We start from the raw sequence: 20,284 nt of genomic DNA on the forward strand, positions 1-20,284 counted from the left end.
GATACTAACACTGCTGCCTTGTAGAAGTGGCAGGGGACTGCCAAAGGCTAAGGGAGAAAACACTAACAGAAACTTCTTCAGTGTTAGGCTTAGCAAGCCAGCTGGAGAGTAATTTGGATTGCTTGCAAAACTAAAATGAGTTTCGGAAAGAAAAACAAATATCGGACTGACAAATCTTCTCAAACATTTGTAACGTATGATGACCGAAAGGCTGATGATCTTTTACAATGTTATGCGAAGAAATCCCAGATCAAGAAAATCAAACACTAAACATCCTTACATTGACAAGTAAATGTGAAGGCACAGAAGTAAAACAACTGAGGAAAGGATACAAACTTCACTGGATAGGTAACAAAACTGAAGCTGGGAATGGTGTCGGATTTGTATTTAGAGAAGATATAGATGCTGTAAGTAAAGTGATATATGTGAATGACAGAATTATCAAACTGGATGTCTCCTTCAGGAGGTGTTAACAGTCATACAGGTATATGCCCCACAGTCTGGATGTGATGATTAAGAGTTCATCATGGTCCATATTGAATAGAGAATAACAAACCGCAAAGTAAATTGCTGTTTGTTGTATGTGATGAAGAAGAAAAGGAGCAATTTCGATCTGACCTGGAGGAACCTACTGAAGAAGTGGAAATTGTATTAGTGATGGGTGATCTGAATGCACAAGTGTGAACAGGCAGACTTGGGTATGAAAATGTGTTGGGTCTGCATGGTTTTGTTATCAGGAACCAGGACGGTGAACAACTTGTAGATTTTTGTGTGAGAAATGGTTTAAAAGTAAATAACGCCTGGTTTCAAAAACAATTATTTCACAAAATAACTATTTGTGATGTTAAAGTTGTACCAAGTGAGAGCTTAGATGGTGACCACAGAATGCTTCTTGCAATCATCAAAAATGTAAAAATCCACACACCAAAGAAAACAAAAAATTAAAAGCTGGGAACTGAAAAATGTAGAAACAAAATGATGTATACAAAAAAGGTGGCCTCCAAAATACCTGCAGACAGAACAAAAGGAGGAAATACAGAGTGAAACAGATTCAAAGAATGTCTTGTTGGAACTGCTGCAGAAATATATGGCAAAACTAGTAGTAAAGTAAAGGAAAGAAAAACAGCCTGGTGGAATGATGAAGCAGAGTGTGCAGTTCAGAAGAAAAATGAAGCAAGAAAGGCTCGAGATATAGAAATTCTGAAAGGAGATGAAAAAGATGAATTAAAAGTGAGTGAATTACAACAGACATACAAAGACTGCGAGACTGCGAGTGAAACAAATAGTAGCAGAAGAAAAACAAAAGGCTTGGATTGATTTTACAAATAAATTGGAAGAAGATAGTAAAGCAAATTCCAAACAGTTGTACAGTTTTATTAGAATACCAGGAGTAATTATGAGCAAATAACAGTTTTACAGAAACCAGATGGGAGCATCACTAGAGAAGACACAGAAATAAGAGAAATTATGAAATTGTACTTTGAGAATTTATACAATGGTATAAAGAAGGACTTAAGTCCAAATGCACAGATTCAGTCAAAGCTGCAGTGATAATATTTCTGAAGAAATGACACCAACTTGGAGTGAGGTAGAATCAGCCCTTAAAAGCATGCACAATGAACGAGCTATTGGCTTTGATGAACTAAGTGCAGACATGATTAAAGCTGCTGGCCCACAAGGAATTCAATGGCTATACAGGGTTATAAGGGCAATATGGAAGGATAAAATAATACCAGATGACTGGAAAAAGAGAATTATAGTTCCCCTATTCAAGAAAGGAAGCCGAAAAAAAGTGCACCAACTATAGAGGGATTTACCTTACTGTCCTATGGTTTAAAAATGTTTGATAAGATTCTTGAGAAATTATTAAGGAAAATTATTGAACCCCAACTGCAAGAAGAACAATATGGATTTAGGAAAGATAGATCAACTATAGAGATCATATTCACACTGAAAATGATATTAGAAAAGCACTGGGAGAAAGATCTTAATTTGACATTTGTGTTATTAGTAGGGCCCGGATTCATATGCACTAAAAACTCCAAAAAAATGCATGCACATATGCACTAAAAATGTTGTAAATATGCATAGAAATATGCACTAAAATAAAACAAAATACACTCACCAGAAGCATTATTTAATTTTAACTCACTGTTAAATTGATAAACATGAAATAATTTCTTGAAAAATGAAGCATGGCAGTAGGTTTCAACAGCTTTTCAATGTTTTCAGGAGTCATTGACTTTCTGTTGTGGGCCAGAATTAATTTATAGCTAAAAATGATCGTTGTACGTCGACGGACGTAACTGGGCAATACTTCTACACTGGCACTGACTGCTCGGAACATTCTTCTGGCAAAGACTTTAGGCATTTTTACAGTTTAATCTGGTGAAACACTGCAATCGACGAAGAGCAAGTTAACAGTTAACACTTGTTTAAGCAAACCTTGGGAAACTACTGTAAGGAGGAGGAAGGAATGTCAGAAAGAAGGAAATAGCTGTTGTCTAGCTGGTTGTATTGCGACAGTGAAACATTTTTCCTTGATCAGGGAATGCTTCTTATGTTCCCAAGGAATGTACAACATACAGAGTTCATTGGATTTTTCATTTCGTTCAGAAATCTTAGATAATTTATCACAGATAAGAGAAAAATATGTCTGTATATGCACTAACACTCAAAATATGCTCGAACGTTCAAAATATGCATTTGCATATGCGCATATGCATTTAAAAATAATCCGGGCCCTAGTTATTAGACATCGAAAAAGCATTCAATAGTGTCCCTAGAACAACTATATGGGAGTGTCTTAAAATGAAGAATGTATCTATGGAACTCATTCAGAGAATAAAAATGCTTTATGATGACTACTCCAGCTGTGTTCAAGTAGGAAATGGATATTCAGATTGGTTCCATACATCTAGAGGATTGCAACCTTTCACCATTACTATTCACCATCATGGATGAAATCATAAAAGAAGTGAAGCAGAACACCAACGTGGATCTTAAAGCATTTACTTTTGGAGATGATATAGTTATCTGGGGAAATAGTGAGATGGAAGTCTAGGGAAGGCTGAACGTTTGGAATGATCATCTGAAAAAGTATGAACTGAAAGTAAGTGCTACAAAAACTGCTGCAATATGTTTTAATAGACAGAGAAGTAAATATGATATAATGCTGGAGAGTGTACAATTGGAAACAGTAAAGCAGTATCACTACCTCGGATGCATAATATCAAGTAACAATAGAATACAGCTTCAATTAAATAACCGTATTCAGAAATCCGGTCAATTCTATCAACAAATTTGATATCTGCTGTGGAATAAACAAGTACCACTAAGATCAAAATAAACTCTGTTTTGAACATACTTTGTCCCTATATTGACTTATAGGTTGGAAACGTGCACAACTACCATAAAAGATGACAGCAGACTTCAGGCTTCAGAAATGAAGTTTCTAAGAAGTATTCTCCAAAAGACTAGGAAAGACAAAGTAAGCAATGAGAAGATTAGACAACAAGCTGGAATAAGTCCCTGAAGGAGACCATAACTAGGGCACGTTTGCGATGATTTGGACACGTCAAACGTATGACAGAAAGAAGAATTGCAAAACAATGGTTGCATAGTGAGATTCCTGGAAAGAGACCTATTGGAAGATCTAGGATGAGATGGCTGGACCAAGTGAAGAAAGATATCACATCCAAAGGATTCAACTGGGATGAAGTGTTGACGGAGCTGTGGTACATGAATAGACTAAAATGGAGAGCACTCGTAAACCACACCTGGGAAACTGGAGTGGAAACTTGATGATGATGATGATTATATCTGAATTAAAGCCACTTTTTATTAACGAGTCATAACAAAAAAGGCTGAGCTTTCAGCCAAGTTTCATTGGCTTTCATCAGGGCAAAGCATATGAAGTGCTCTGACAGTAAGCATTCTTCAAGGAACATGGAAGTCATAACCACATTATCCACCGCCCCCTACTAACTGGACTAGGGGATTGTCGCGCTGTGCTGTAGTGGTCGGAAGCAAAGTTACTGACTCACCACACTCTGCTGACAGTTTCTAGAGTGCGTCACGCTGTGCCATGGTGGTTTTATGCATTTATTTCTGGAGTACAGGTCTTTATGTATTTGACAACTTGAAGCCGTCTTTCCTGTTAAAGTTATTTGAACCGGGCAAGTTGGCCGTGTGGTTAGGGGCGCATGGCTGTGAGCTTGCATCCGGGAGATAAGGGGTTTGAATCCCACTGTCGGCAGCCCTGAAGATGGTTTTCCATGGTTTCCCATTTTCACACCCGGCAAATGCTGGGTCTGTACCTTAATTAAGGCCACGGCCACTTCCTTCCAACTCCTAGGCCTTTCCTATCCCATCGTCACCATAAGACATCTGTGTCAGTGTGACGTAAAAGCCATTAGCAAAAAAAAAAAAAAAAAAAAAAAAAAAAAAACAAAAACAGGTGCGATGACGCTTGCCTGATCAAAGAGGGTTTGATGGTTTGTACTGCAGAAGTGTTCTTCTGTGGCAGACTGGTTTATAGCATTTTCTGGGGAAGATGAAAGAGTGACATTCTTCACTGATCTGATCAGACCAGTACAGTACAGACCATCAAATTAATTGTCAGATCAATCAATCAATCAATCAATCAATCAATCAATCAATCAATCAATCAATCAATCAATCAATCAAGATCTGCATTTAGGGCAGTCGCCCAGGTGGCAGATTCCCTATCTGTTGTTTTTCCAGCCTTTTTGTAAATGATTTCAAAGAAATTGGAAATTTATTGAACATCTCCCTTGGTGAGTTATTCCAATCCCTAACTCCCCTTCCTATAAATGAATATTTGCCCCAGTTTGTCCTCTTGAATTTTAACTTTATCTTCATATTGATTTCTTTACTACTTTTATAAACACCACTCAAACTTATTCGCCTACTAATGTCATTCCACGCCATCTCTCCGCTGACAGCTCGGAACGTACCACTTATTACAAGTGATGAAAATCATTTTTGTTCGTATTGAAAGTTTCATAAAATGTATATAGGAAAATATTTAATATTTATTTCCACCTATTCAATACAATACAAGATGTTGGCATTTAAGTTAAAACATTTTTCAAATGTGAGACATGTTTCGCCTCTTCCTGTGAGGCATCTTCAGTCACTAATCAAAACCTTATTATTTTTGTCAGACAACATTTTCAAACATTTTACAGTTATTATAAAAATGTTCATGAAATAACTAAAAATCTAATATAATGATAAACTCATGTGTAGTTCACTTGATGAATAGGATGTCATTAGATTGTACAGTAGTACAGATGATGGCTTGAAGCCTTAGTCAATATTAGATTTTAAATACATAGTGGAAGGCATGTAAAATCATTTCATTGAAAATATACAATACATTAAAATGATATTAAAATAGTAGAATCTTAGGATGGTATACTTAAAAATGGAGGTATCATATAATTATAAGTGACAGTTGATGGCTTAAAGCCGAAGTCAGAGTTTGAAGTATAAGTAAAATAACATGCTAATATATAGTAAATGAATATGAAAAAGATTACATTGATGAATATAAAATGTAAAGGAAAAAACATTCCAAAAGCTGGGCAATTGTTATTGATGTTAGCGTATATTTGCCCGTAATGTTCAATGGTCAACAGTTCATAGGTTATTTATAGATTGGTCCAGTGAGAATGTGTTGACATGAAGTTTATAGTTGGCTTAAATTTATTTTAAGTCATCTGAGTAAGTTTGTTTTTTTTGCTAGGGGCTTTACGTCGCACCGACACAGGGGATAGGAAAGGCCTAGGAGTTGGAAGGAAGCGGCCGTGGCCTTAATTAAGGTACAGCTCCAGCAAAAGTAAGTTTGTAGAGAAGATGATGAGCTGTTGTTCTCTACATTGGTCTGATTTTGACACGAAGATTGAATGGCTGTTGTTTTCTTATCTGATTGACAATATATTTTCAAAACGTTGATAATGGAAATTTTATAATATTGAGAATGTTGTGGAAGTTTGATGGAGCTGTTGAAATAACGTTGTGATTGGTTGGTTCTGAAATGAAGAAAAAAGACTGTATTAATTTTGATAAGAATGAAAGAAAAAACTTGGGAAGGTTTTGTCAAAGTGTTGATGGAGAGAAGATGTTGGTGCTTACCTATGGTGTTGTTGGCCCGTTTGACTTGTTGTGTGAATCGTTGTCAGGATACTAGTAGTCGCTAACGTTTTTACTCCTTGTGTTGTACGCATGTCGTCTGTGTGGAGGGGACGGGGCTGTAGGCTTGTGATTGGCGCACGGAAGGGAGTTGTGTATAGTGGGAGAAGCGGAGGGGTGTGAAGCATTTATTGGCTTAAGATTAGCCTGTAGAGGTGAGCTACGTAAGTTGGGAGGGGAAAGGGGGTGTGATGTGTTTGTTGACGTGGAAGGAGTGTTTAATGATACCGTATTGAAAACATTAAAGAAATTTTTGTCCTGAAGGTCTACTTTATTAAATAATGTCACCATTTGGTCATATAAAGGGCTTCTATTGTCTATTGGATCATTTAAATTCTTATTAGCATTGATTTTTTGGTCCAAAAATATATATAAATTCTCGAATTCGGTCATGAGTCTACCTTTTTTTTAATCTTTTCAAAATTTGTGCCCAATTTCTTTCATATGATTGCTCATTGCTGAGTGTTTATTATTCTTCAGGTTTGTCCGATGTTTGAGCTGAGGCACTAATTACATTTTAATCTATAGATACCGGAGCCTGAGTATTTATTATTTTCAGAATTTATTGTATTGTGGTTGAAGAACATTTTCAAACTCTGACTTCGGCTTTACGCCATCAACTGTCAATTATAATTATATGATACCTCCATTTTTAAGTATACCATCCTAAGAATCTACTATTTTGATATCATTTTAATGTATTGTATATTTTCAATGAAATGATTTTACATGCCTTCCACTATGTATTTAAAATCTAATATTGACTAAGGCTTCAAGCCATCATCTGTACTACTGTACCATCTAATGACGTCCTATTTATCAAGTGAACTACACATGAGTTTATCATTATATTAGATTTTTAGTTATTTCATGAACATTTTTATAATAACTGTAAAATGTTTGAAAATGTTGTCTGACAAAAATAATAAGGTTTTGATTAATGACTGAAGATTCCTCACAGTAAGAAGCGGAACATGTCTCACATTTGAAAAATCTTTTAACTTAAATGCCAACATCTTGTATTGTATTGTATTGAATAGATGGAAATAAATATTAAATATTTTCCTATATACATTTTACATACCACTTAGTCGAACAGTTCTCCTTCTTTCTCTAAATTCTTCCCAGCCCAAACTTTGCAACATTTTTGTAACGCTACTCTTTTGTCGGAAATCACCCAGAACAAATTGAGCTGCTTTTCTTTGGATTTTTTCCCGTTCTTGAATCAGGTAATCCTGGTGAGGGTCCCATACACTGGAACCATACTCTAGTTGGGGTCTTACCAGAGACTTATATGCCCTCTCCTTTACATCCTTACTACAACCCCTAAACACCCTCATCACCATGTGCAGAGATCTGTACCCTTTATTAACAATCCCATTTATGTGATTACCCCAATAAAAATCTTTCCTTATATTAACACCTAGATACTTACAATGATCCCTAAAAGGAACTTTCACCCCATCAATGCAGTAATTAAAACTGAGAGGACTTTTCCTATTTGTGAAACTCACAACCTGACTTTTAACCCTGTTTTCAACATAGCATTGCTTGCTGTCCATCTCACAACATTATCAAGGTCACGTTGCAGTTGCTCACAATCTTGTAACTTATTTATTACTCTATAGAGAATAAGATCATCCGCAAAAAGCCTTACCTCTGATTCCACTCCTTTACTCATATCATTTATATATATAAGAAAACATAAAGGTCCGATAATACTGCCTTAAGGAATTCCCCTCTTAATTATTACAGGGTCAGATAAAGCTTCACCTACTCTAATTCTCTGAGATCTGTTTTCTAGAAATATAGCAACCCATTCAGTCACTCTTTTGTGGCGTCTCCGAAGACCTTAAAAAGTAGTTAGTGGGACGTAAAACAAATAACATTATTATTATTATTATTATTATTATTATTATTATTATTACACTCTTTTGTCTAGTCCAATTGCAATCATTTTTGCCAGTAGTCTCCCATGATCCACCCTATCAAATGCTTTAGACAGGTCAATCACGATACAGTCCATTTGACCTCCTGGATCCAAGACATCTGCTATATCTTGCTGGAATCCTACAAGTTGAGCTTCAATGGAATAACCTTTCCTAAAACCGAATTGCCTTCTATCGAACCAGTTGTTAATTTCACAAACATGTCTAATATAATCAGAAATAATGCCTTCCCAAAGCTTACAGACAATGCATGTCAAACTTACTGGCCTGTAATTTTCAGCTTTATGTCTATCACCCTTTCCTGTATACATAGGGGCTACTATAGCAACTCTCCATTCATCTGGTATAGCTCCTCCGACCAAACAATAATCTAATAAGTACTTCAGATATGGTATATCCCAACCCATTGTCTTTAGTATATCCCCAGAAATCTTATCAATTCCAGCCACTTTTCTAGTTTTTTTTTTTTTTTTAAGGGCTTTACATCGCACCGACACAGATAGGTCTTATGGCGATGATGGGATAGGAAAGGCCTAGGAATTGGAAGGAAGCGGCCGTGGCCTTAATTAAGGTACAGCCCCAGCATTTGCCTGGTGTGAAAATGGGAAACCACGGAAAACCATCTTCAGGGCTGCCGACAGTGGGATTCGAACCCACTATCTCCCGGATGCAAGCTCACAGCTGCTCGCCTCTACGCGCATGGCCAACTCGCCCGGTTTTTCTAGTTTTCAACTTTTGTATCTTATTTGTAGATGTCATTATCATATGTAAACGTCATAGGGGCCTTCAAATGTAACCTGAGAATGACAGTGAGCAACTGTCTTCAAAGATAAAGTATCTTGGGAAAGCCAAATGAATAGTAGATGACAGCACATATCAGAGAAACAGTATGTGTGGGCTGTATACTATGTAAAGCTTGCCACCATTTTGGTGAAAATATATATAATCCTAAAGTTTTGTTGGACTGGGTCTGAAAATATTGAAACTGTATACTATATGGTAGTAGTAATGGGTAGTGACTTTTGGGCAACGCTGTATATACAGCATGTTAATGTCAAAGGTGTGTAAAGGCTCAGCTCATGACCATAGCAGTAGAGAGTAGCCTAATAAATGGATTTTTAGCCAAGATAGTATCGCACACAAAATCCAAATGCTTCTGCCGAATTAACATTTGGTCACCATAAGTTCAGCTTTTGCACATTCATTACATGTTGTCTTAAATGATGATGATGATGATAGCAATAGATAGCTGTACCTGCTCAACATCAGCTGAGTTTTCATTGTAGTTGCGTGTAACAGTCACCACTGGGTAGCGATCATATTTTAGCCATGGTTCTGCTATGTCCTCAACAGTGTAATTGTTAGGCAGAGTTTGATCCTCCCATGCCTGTTGGGTCAGCGAGTTGAAGAGATCATCCTCCATGAACACTTTGTACTGTCTGGAAATGAAAATCAGAGCAATCTTTCAAAATTAAATTTTACGTTAACTGATAATTATTATGACAATACAGATGTTAATTACATATTTCAACTAGCTACCCACCCCGGATTCACATAGGAATAGTTATGAATTTGAGGCGGTAGGCTATTTTAACCGAGGACTTGCACAAGATTTTCTTGTATATGACATTAATCGCTTTTCCTCCAGTAACAACCACAAAAAGATTTTGTTTTGATGTATCACGTGAAGGGGACACATAAAGCTGTCCATGAGAAAAACATTCTCCTCTGGGCCCGGGAGATGACCTGGGGGATTCTCTGCAAACACCTTGGAACTCTGGCAAAAGAAAATGGGGGTGATATGCGATTATAAGAACTCAGCAAGAGAGTTCTCTCAGCCTCTGTCACTTCAATTCTCCAACTTCCTACCTACACGGGTGCCCCTGTTAAGCCGAGCAACTCAGTGGAAGGTTGGGTAACCAACCCCAGTGGGAAACTGAGTCTGTGAGCAGACAGGTTTTGGAGGTCAGTGGAAGGCAATGAGAAACCACCACTGAAATCATCCCTAGAAGTTCATGGCAATGGACCTCTGTATAAAAGACTCGGAGATAAAACTTCCCCTCAATCAGATCTCCAGGAGGGGAATACATCGAGGTTTTCTAATAGAGATGAAGGAAGGATGAGTAAAAGCCCTAGAAAAAGTAAACAGATTTTGAGGATAGGTACATGGAATGTACTAACCTTATTACAGCAAGAAAAGTCAGAAAATGCTAAACAAGAAATGGCTAAAAACAAACTTGACATACTAGGCATGAGTGAAGTGAGATGGGGAGGTAGTGGAGAACTGGATAGTGGAGGATATACACTATATTACTCAGGTGCTGAGCGTAGTGGACAACATGGAGTAGGAATACTAATTAAGAAAGATATAAAGCCTCAAGTCTTGAAGATAGAATATGTAAATAGGAGAATAATTATGCTAAGATTGAAAGGCGATCAGGAAGATTTAGTAATAATTCAAATTTGTATGCCAAACAGTCAACACCCAGAAGAGGATGTAGAGGAATATTATGACCAAATAGAAGAGATTAGTGGGAGAGAAATTAAAAATGCATGTGTGGTGATAATGGGAGATTGGAATGCCGTTGTTGGGGAAGGACGTGAAGACAAAATAGTTGGGAAATATGGGCTTGGAGTTAGAAATGACAGAGGCCAGATGTTAGTTGACTTCTGTAAAAGAAATAACATTGTTATTGGCAATACATTGTTTGAAAACAGTAAAAGGCGGTGGTATATTTGGACATGTAGTATTAATAATGAAAGGTACCAAATAGACTATATTATAATACAACAGAGATATAGGAATGGCTTAAAAAATGTAAAATGTTATCCAGGAGCAGACATATGTTCTGATCACAACCTAGTTGTTGCAGAACTGTGCATTAAATTAAAGAGAGTTAGGATAAGTAAGAGCATGAAGTGATATGCCTTGAAAATTTGAAAGAAAACAAAAATGTTGTAGAGTTGGAAGAGAGGCTTGTTGAAAGATTAAAAACTGAGAATGAGGCTAAATGTGTTAATGGAAAATGGGAGAGATTTAGAAACAATCTTAAAGAGACAGCGAAAGAAGTTCTGGGAACAAAATGGAGGAGGAAAATAAGAAAGGAATGGGTAACTGAAGAAATGTTGAACAAAATGGAAGAAAGGAGAAAATCGAAAAACGTAAACACTCAAGAAGGAAGAAAGATGTATAGAAAATTAAATAATGAATTAAGAAGGGAGACTGAACATTCTAAAGAAAAGTGGATCAGAGAAACCTGCAGCAAAATAGAACGGTTATAACAATAGAACAAAGGTTATATTTTATTTTATTTTTTAGAATTTCAAAAAAAAATCAACAAATAACAATATAACCGGTCCCATAGGCAAGTTAGAAATGAGTCAAGTAAAATACAAGGTAGTGAATTCTACAAGTCCTGGGCTTCAAGCCCCTCGCTTACATTTCCTGAGCTACACGCTCGAATTTACAAAGATCACAACTTTACTTAAGGGTAGAAATCCCCTAATACATGGGGCCCTTGCTCCAGCAATTACAAAATCCGGCCTCCCAGAGGCACTTTTACAACAATTGAAAAAGAGCTAATGTGCTCTCAGTTCTCAAGCCTACTCAAGCCAATATCAGAATATTTTAATTACTTGCCATCAAGGCACAACTTACAAAATTTGAAACAGGGGTATCTAGTACACAACCTATTGGGCCGTAGCAGAAAAGAACAGGTTAAATAAATGGCCCGAGCACAAAATGAATGGAGGCGAAATATTGCACTCCTAGATGTGAATTCTTAAAACCTAAAGGGCACTAGGCTGATGAAACAGGGGCTATTCCCAAACTATGGAGGTGACTTGTATAAGAATAAATTAAGACATTATGGAAAGAAAAAAGACCCATTACAAAACATAGTAATCTCAAACCAATATGAAGGGGAGCTCGAGAGGGTACATCACTCTCTATATCTGATTTACAGTTAAAGATTTTATGAAGTTTTTACATAAGCCGGCATAAATTACATTTTCAGAAAAGTAGGTTACATAGTTAAAGTTTCGGACCTCCCCCTCGGGTTAAACCGCAGAGCTAGCAAGAAATAAAGATGTTAATAGGCCATTACCTTGCTGAAGAACTGCTGCCTGATGAAAGATGTGCCTCCCTCCTCCTGCTAGACACACACACACACACACTTAGTTAGATGTTGATCAAATGGCCAAGAGACGTGAAAACCCGGAGTTTATAAACCCTCGGGGAAAGTTTGAGACCTTTCATGAATAAACCAGCCACACCCTCTCAATTTTATTAGATAACATCAAAAGTGACACTCAGAATCGAGGAAGAAGCCTGTGATAGGCAGAAAATTAATTACAGAAATTCATGATTGGCTAAATTCAAAACTTACGGAAAGAAAAGATCAATATTGCCAACCCAAAAATGAATGAACATAATTTAGTAAAAAAAACTAACTTATGAATACAAAACTTCTTCAAATCAAAGTTCTTTCACTACGCACGAGGGTGCATGATAGTTTTTTTAGCAGTGACCTCTGTTGAATAAGGTCCAAACTTCTTGATGACTGGTAAACAAAACACATAGAATTTCATACAGTACATGAAACTTCACAATAAGAAAATTACATCCAATTACTGTAGTGACATCTTCAGAGTAAAGGTTGAAGTAGATCTAGTTTCAAGTTCACGATTTCTCCAGTAGAGTAGTCTTTTTAGGCACAAGATTGAAATGTGCGGCTTAGAGGTGTACCTCCCGGTACAGACCTCCCCCCCCCCCCAAATGTCCTTCCAAGGGGTGACACAGAAGAATTTTGCAAAAAAATGAAACTAATAGTAATAATAAAAATTATTATTTCACTTGGAAGAAAAAAATTTTCTAAGTTTTTTTGTTGATGGGTAGAAACTTGTTAAACTTTGGCTTTAGAGTGTCCTTGTAGTCATAGAAGGTAAAGTACAAGAGAATATTTTTGACGGCAAGACCTGCCACCGCTGCCGTTATCCAGTTGAGGTCGCCCGGACCCCTCAAGTACCCTCAGATACGCCTCTCCCGCTACTGAGAGGGGTAGTCGTGGTGAAGGATGCCGCAGATCAGAAGTGTATCTACAGTCCCCAGATGAGTTGGTGGTAGGGGCACTGCACTTTAGCCCTTTGCCGGGAGATGGACTCCGGTGCGCCGTACACAAGTAATATCACGGGAATGAAGTGGGCCCTTACCCCACCTCAGTGGTGGTACGGCGACGAACGGCTGTGGGGGCACTGAAACAGTAAGATCTCGGCGACAGAAAAGCATTGTTGGTGACTTGATAATATTGGTGATGTTGAGGTGCGTGCAGCGTGGAAGCCTTTTCTGCCAATTGTGTGGATTTTCAGGAGACTGGGGCTTGGTAATGGCCCCTCAGGAATTGATAGCAGGAAAACCAGAGGGGAAGATCGTACATACAAAAAAATATAGATAACAAAATCAAATTATTTGGGGCCGAAGGCCACCCCAAAAATATAACCTTGCAGCTGCTGCAAAATGTTGATAGCTAAGTTAACAATGACATTAACTTACACAGGTTTCACCTGAGACAGGTGAACTCTAAAGATCCTCTCCGTGACAGGATTGCGCACTAATAAGGTAACCGGTGTCAAAAAGTCCAATATGATGCACAGCCCATGAAATTTGGGGGCAAGCTTGCCCGCGGGCACAAAGTTTCTAACCATGACTTGATCTCCTACTTTTAAATTGGTAGGCCTCCGTCCACGATCATATCTTTCCCTAACCTTTTCATGAGAAACTTTAAGATTGGCCTTAGCCTTCTTCCATAGATCTCTAATATTATCGGGATCTATTGTCTCTGGTAGAATATCATTAAGTGACCAAAGGTTAGAGAGCGGCGTGTTAGGCACAAATTTAAATATCAGAGAAACAGGAGTGAACTTACGAGACTTGTGAACTGCTAAATTCAAAGCAAAGGCCAACCAATGCAGGGACGTATACCACCTGGAATGATCTTCATGATGAAATGCAATGAGCGCTGATCAAAGATTATGATTGACCCGCTCAGTCAGAGATGGTTGAAGATAATACGCCGAAGTAGTTACATGAGAGATGGACAGATCAAAACAAAATTTACAGCAGAGATTGGAGGTAAAGGCTTTAGCATTATCAGAAACTAAATATTGACACGGATCAAAGAAAGCAAATATGGTATTTAAACAAGCAATAGTGGACTGAGCGGTTGCCAGCTTAGTTGGAAATAACCAGGAAAATCTTGTGAAACCATCTACATACACGAGAATGAATTTGTTGGCATTCCCCTTTGATTGGGGGGAAGGGTCCTACGTATTGAACTACTGAAAGTACTGCAGGGGAAAGGAAAGGATATATTTGTAAAACTTTGTCAAGAAATATACTTATAAGGGAAATGGCCAAAAGATTTTCTGGAAATTATAATAATACCAATAGAAAGAAGGAAAAATAGTAAGAAATGTGAAGAACACAGGACACTAAGTTTAATTTCCCATGCAGCTAAAATACTATTAAGAGCAATAAACAGAAGGATTTACAGATGAATGGAGAGTTATATTGGTGAAGAACAATATGGATTTTGGCATGGAGTAGGCACAAGGGATGCCATTGGTTTACTGAAAGTCATAGGAGAAAGGTACATAGAGAAGAATAGAAAAGTATACACAGTCTTTGTAGACTTAGAGAAGGCATTTGACAAAGTGAGGTGGGATAAGCTTTTGGAGATACTTAGAAAACATGGAGTGGAATGGAGAGAGAGAAGACTGATCAAGGAATTATAATACAACCAAACAGCAAGAGTGAGAATAAGAGGAGAATTAACAGAAGAAATCAGACTGGGGAAAGGTGTTAGACAGGGTTGCTGCTTATCACCAACTTTGTTTAATATTTACTTGGAGGAAATTATTTGTGAATGCTTGGATGGTAAAAGAGGTACTGAATTTACTGCATTATAGTAAATAAATATTGTATTGATAAGGTGGAGGCTTCTAAATTATTTTTATGTTGTAGTAGCAATCAATACGGAAATGAAGCTAATAGATTATGATGGTAAAAGAGGTGTCAATGTTGGAGGTAAGAAAATTGAATGTATAAGATTTGTTGATGATATGGCAGTAATAGCTGAAAATGTGAAGGACCTCTTCAAAATGCTGAGAGAATTAAACAAAAAGTGTGAAGAGTATGGAATGAGCATAAACAAAAAGAAAACCAAATTCATGATACTTGGAGGTAAAGGTGAAAAAGCGACAATCAAGATAGGGGGAGAAATTATTGAGCAGGTGAATAAGTTTAAGTATCTTGGAAGTATTGTGACTGAAAACCTTCACTCTACAACAGACATAAAAGCTTGAATTGCCTTAGCCAAGGAAAGCTTCAACAAGAAGAAAAAAAATTGTTTTGTGGCCCGCTAGAGAAAGATCCGAGGACGAGACTTGCAAGGTGTTACGTATGGAGTATAGCTCTATACGGTGCTAATAATAATTTTGTGTGGCTATTTCTAGCCGAGTGCAGCCCTTGTAAGGCACACCCTCCGATGAGAGTGGGCGGCATCTACCATGTGAAGGTAACTGTGTGTTATTGTGGTGGAGGATAGTGTTATGTGTGGTGTGTGAGTTGCAGGGATGTTGGGGACAGCACAAACATCCAGCCCCTGAGTCAATGGAATTAACCAATGAAGGTTAAAATCCCAACCTGGCCGGGAATCAAACCCAGGACCCTCTGAACCGAAGACCAGTATGCTGACCATTCAGCCAACGAGTCAGACTATATGGTGCTGAAACATGGACATTAAGGAAGGAAGAATAGAGAAGAATAGTGGCATTTAAGATGTGGATTTGGCAAAGAATTGAAGGAGTAAAGTGGGAAGATAAAATATCTGAAGCGAGTGGGAGAAGTGAGGAGCATGCTGACCGTAATCCACAATAGGAAGAAAAATAGGAAGACACAACACTTTACTAAGAATAGCAGTTGAAGGGATGATAAAAGGAAAATGAGGAAGAGGAAGGAGACGATATCAGTTATTAGACAGCATTAGAAAAAGAAAGGAAGATTATGCAGAATTGAAGAAAAGGGCACAAGATCGAGAGATATGGAGGTCACAGCCATGATTGGACCTGCCGGATGGCAGAACAACGTATGATGATGATGATGATGATGATGATGAGATTAAGTTCAGCCACGCTAAGTGTCTGACCCTGTGCTTTGTTTATTATCATGCCAAAGCAGACTCTTACCAGGAATTGGACTTATTTGAAATCAAAAGGCAAATCTGAAGGAATCATAGGGATTGTCAGTATTAAGGCCATTTCTCCTGTGAAACAGCCAGTTAAATTAATAACTTCAAACAAACAGTTTTTCAAAACTTTCACTACTAATAACGTCTCATTGTGTAACTTTGGTGGGTGTAGATTGCACAACAATATACCAGGCATCCCCACTTTCAAAATCAGCTTGTGGTCTGGCAAGCCGGAAGGATGTAAAGAATTTAGAAATTCTGTAGGGTAATGAACAGCTTCTTCACTATTGACTGCTGTGTATACTAAGTAATATACTTGAACCTGGGCTGTGAATTTGGAGAAGGATGACTCCCTTTTCGTCTGTCCTGTGACATTTGAAAATCCCTTTGTTGGTCAGTTTCATTGTGATAAACACACCTTTTTCTAATGCAATCTACCATGACTTATACCGGTAATCACTTTCTGTCTCTGCATGATAAGTTATCATAGATTTTATATAGATAACAAAAAAATCACTGAAAAACTATTAATTATTGTATCATAGCATTTTAAAGAATGCTGGCCAAAGCCGCTGATAGCTTGTGTGCTGGCTCACAATCCACTCAGTCGCTCTGAAGGTGGTCAGTTACATTTCCACATTGCAGAATGGAGATTGCACAAAAAAATGAAACCAATATCTCCAAAAATATAGATGAAAATAGCATTCTATAAATTACATTTTAATCTACATTAGTTACTTGAAGGAAATAAACTATATTGATAAGGATTAAGTAAAAAGAAGGACATGTCCAGATAAAATAGGATGTCTGGTCACCCTACTTAAGAAAACAGAAATTCTACAGTTTTCAGCAAAGTTGACGGAAAAAGATTAATGTTAATGTATTGATAGATATTACTAAGAGTGTAAATCAATTAAGATAGTTTTCCAGATTGTTTTAAGAGATAAACCACTTATGTATATTTCATTTGTTTAAATTAGATGAGGTAGGTAAGTGCACATAAGTAGATTTACTGTACTGGTATTTTACTTTATTATTGCTTTTTGCTAAAGTAGCTTGCCTGGTGACCATGATCGTTAAGGCATTGAAGTCTAAACAGTCTAACACCGTGGTTAGCTGGTTTGAGTCCGGTTGGTTGAAAAAATTTTTACCATCACAATGTTGGCCGGCAGGGTAGGGGAGGTGGTGGTATCACTAGAAGTCGTGCCAAAAGCCTGGATTAAATTCCGAACCTCTCTGCAGTGCTCACATGTTTTTAAATTTGACATTTTTTACTGCAGACGATAATATAAAAACTGTTATAGTAGGTTATGTGTTAAAGATAGATGAACGCTGTTGCATACATTTTTGTAGAACTTATTATGCTGAACAGTTATAGGTTTATCTCTAATGGTTTAGCCAGTGTAAGCTAAAAAATGGTGTACGACTACCGTTTTTTCTCCAACTTGCTCCACTTACTGTAAATAGATACTGGAATATATAAACGCTTATAATGAGCTATGTTATAAAGATAGTTATACATGCTGTCTCAAACTATTTTTGTAAAACTTTTTATGCTGAACAATTCTTACCCTCATAGAATAAATTAATTTGTCGATGGAAAAACGAACCAAGTCATTTTTTTTAAGTTTTTGAGAGGAAAGAAACTGAATTATAAATAAGATATTGAGCTGAACAAATATCTATCGTGATTATTACACACTTAAGAGAACCGATATATTTAACAAGGGATTAGAGAAATAATTATTTTAAAAAGATAACATAGTTCCTTTCTCCTGTCACTGTCAGAATTTAACATATTTCAGGTAACTTACTTATGAAAAACATGTATTTTTATCAAAAAATTATTATTTATTGATCAAATAACTGAAAATTAACATGAAGTAAACTAAATAATTTATTTTATTACACGATAATCACCCAATTGAAAAGAAATTACACTATAGGAAAAAATCTAAATATTGTTATGATGCTAAGTGTTTTTCAGAAGAAAAGTCTTGTTTCAAAACATGTTCAGATCACTTCACAACATGACCGAATCATCACTACTTGTTGTTGGCCACTTCAATATCTCCTCGTTAAAGAGCCGTGCATCCTCTAGTTGAATGTATTTCATCAATTTCCGGAATATCTTTAATTTCTTTTTTGTTTATCTTCACTTTTCCTGATTTGTAAACCCTGTTTAAGATCTTAGAAAATTGTAGTGCCATACCTTATTTTTTACTACCTTAAAGTATTGGCAGTTACTGGTTCAGGTTTAGTGAAATCAATGTATTGTTTAAACAGTGATATGCAGAAGCTTTGCTGTCATTGCAGGGTACATCCCAGCGTGCTATTTCTCTACACAGTACAGTTTTCTTGTAATAACATGTGTTATAGCCAGTCTACACATGTCCCGAGTACAGTAATCATGTCACTCACAAACAAACACATGCATCTGTACATTCCAGATCAGTTGATACTTCCATGAGAGCAGATCTACCTAATAAACATGAAACAGAAAAAGCCTACATCATACCCCCCCACGACATAGAAAGGCCCACCCTGAACTACAAGAGTTACAAGCAGGGATGTACCCACTCGTAAATTTCCCAATATCAGAATGTTAGGTTTTGTATTATAGCAGGCCACACGAAAGTGGCCCACGGCAGCTGATTACATGACAGCGTTAATAAAAAAAGGACAGATTCATTCGATATTTACCAGTGACAAGAACAAATATTAACTTTTTTTCATAAAATAGATTCTCAGTGACTCTTTGTTGCCATTCGCCTGCACTTTTTGATACCATTGTACTCCTGGTTGCAAGGCATTGAAATCAGTGCGGTACTAGCAGACAAATGTGTGCGATACTGATATTTCCCAGTAACGTTGCCGACAAGAGATAACTTACAGCCTTTTACATATTTCAGATGGGAACTTATAATATCACTGGTGAATAAATTGTACATTGTCTCATGACCACGTCGTCAAACTACAAATCGTGCTGCTTTTCTTTGGACTTTTTCTCCAGTTCTTGAATCAAGCAGTCCTGGTGAGGGTCCCATACATTGGAACCATACTCTAATTGCCATGCGTCATACATATACTGATATTATTTATTTATTTATACATTTGATTCGGACTATTTTAATTATTTCAATGCATGTATATGAGTATTACATGCACCTTACACTTTTATCAAATACAATTTAGTTACAATTTTTTTGAGTAATAAAAATTCTTCGCTTAATGGTCACACCCTACAATTTTTTGAAAATTTTTATATAAGAAGTGTGACGATTATGCAGTGAAATACGATAGCTTGGTCCAATCAACATTATCAAATACCTTTTGCAGATCTACGAATGCCATGTATGTGGGCTTCTGTGTTTTAATTTGATCCTCTAAGATCAGTTGTAAAGTCAGGATTGCTTCACATGTTCTTATATTTCTTCTGAAATCAAAGTGATCTTCTCCCAACTCAGCTTCAGCTTGTCTTTCCATTCTTCTGTAAATAATATGTGTTCAAATTTTGCAATGGTCACTAATGGTGGGGTCACTTGTCAGCACCTGCTTTCTTTGGAACAGGTATGACAACATTCTGTCTCTAATTGGATGGCATTTTTCCTGTATCATACTTCTTACACACTAAATGGATAACCTCCCCGTGCTGGTTTCCCCTAAAGCAGTCAGTAATTCTTAGGGTATGTTGTCAATTTCAGGTGCATTGTTGCTATTTAGGTCTCTCAAAGCTCTGTTGAATTCTGACCTCAAAATTGGTCTCCCATTTCATCAGCATCAACAGCCTCTTCTTGTTCAACATTATCATATGCCTTTTCCAGATCTACAAATGCCATGTATGTGGCATCTACTTCTTTCCCTTGATAC

The 20,284-nt window shown here is 37.0% G+C and overlaps 1 protein-coding gene across 1 annotated transcript in view; it reads right to left on the reverse strand.

The window, feature by feature from the left end:
• Nucleotides 1-20,284, reverse strand: part of LOC136886353 (aminopeptidase N) — a 305,995-nt gene that overhangs the window by 121,181 nt on the left and 164,530 nt on the right. Inside the window, exon 11 of the mRNA XM_067159096.2 lies at nt 9,424-9,607. Coding sequence (XP_067015197.2) covers nt 9,424-9,607 — 184 coding nt within the window. The remainder of the gene's footprint in view (nt 1-9,423; nt 9,608-20,284) is intronic.

The sequence above is a fragment of the Anabrus simplex genome, chromosome 1 (assembly GCF_040414725.1).
Source record: "Anabrus simplex isolate iqAnaSimp1 chromosome 1, ASM4041472v1, whole genome shotgun sequence".
Lineage (NCBI taxonomy): Eukaryota > Metazoa > Arthropoda > Insecta > Orthoptera > Tettigoniidae > Anabrus > Anabrus simplex.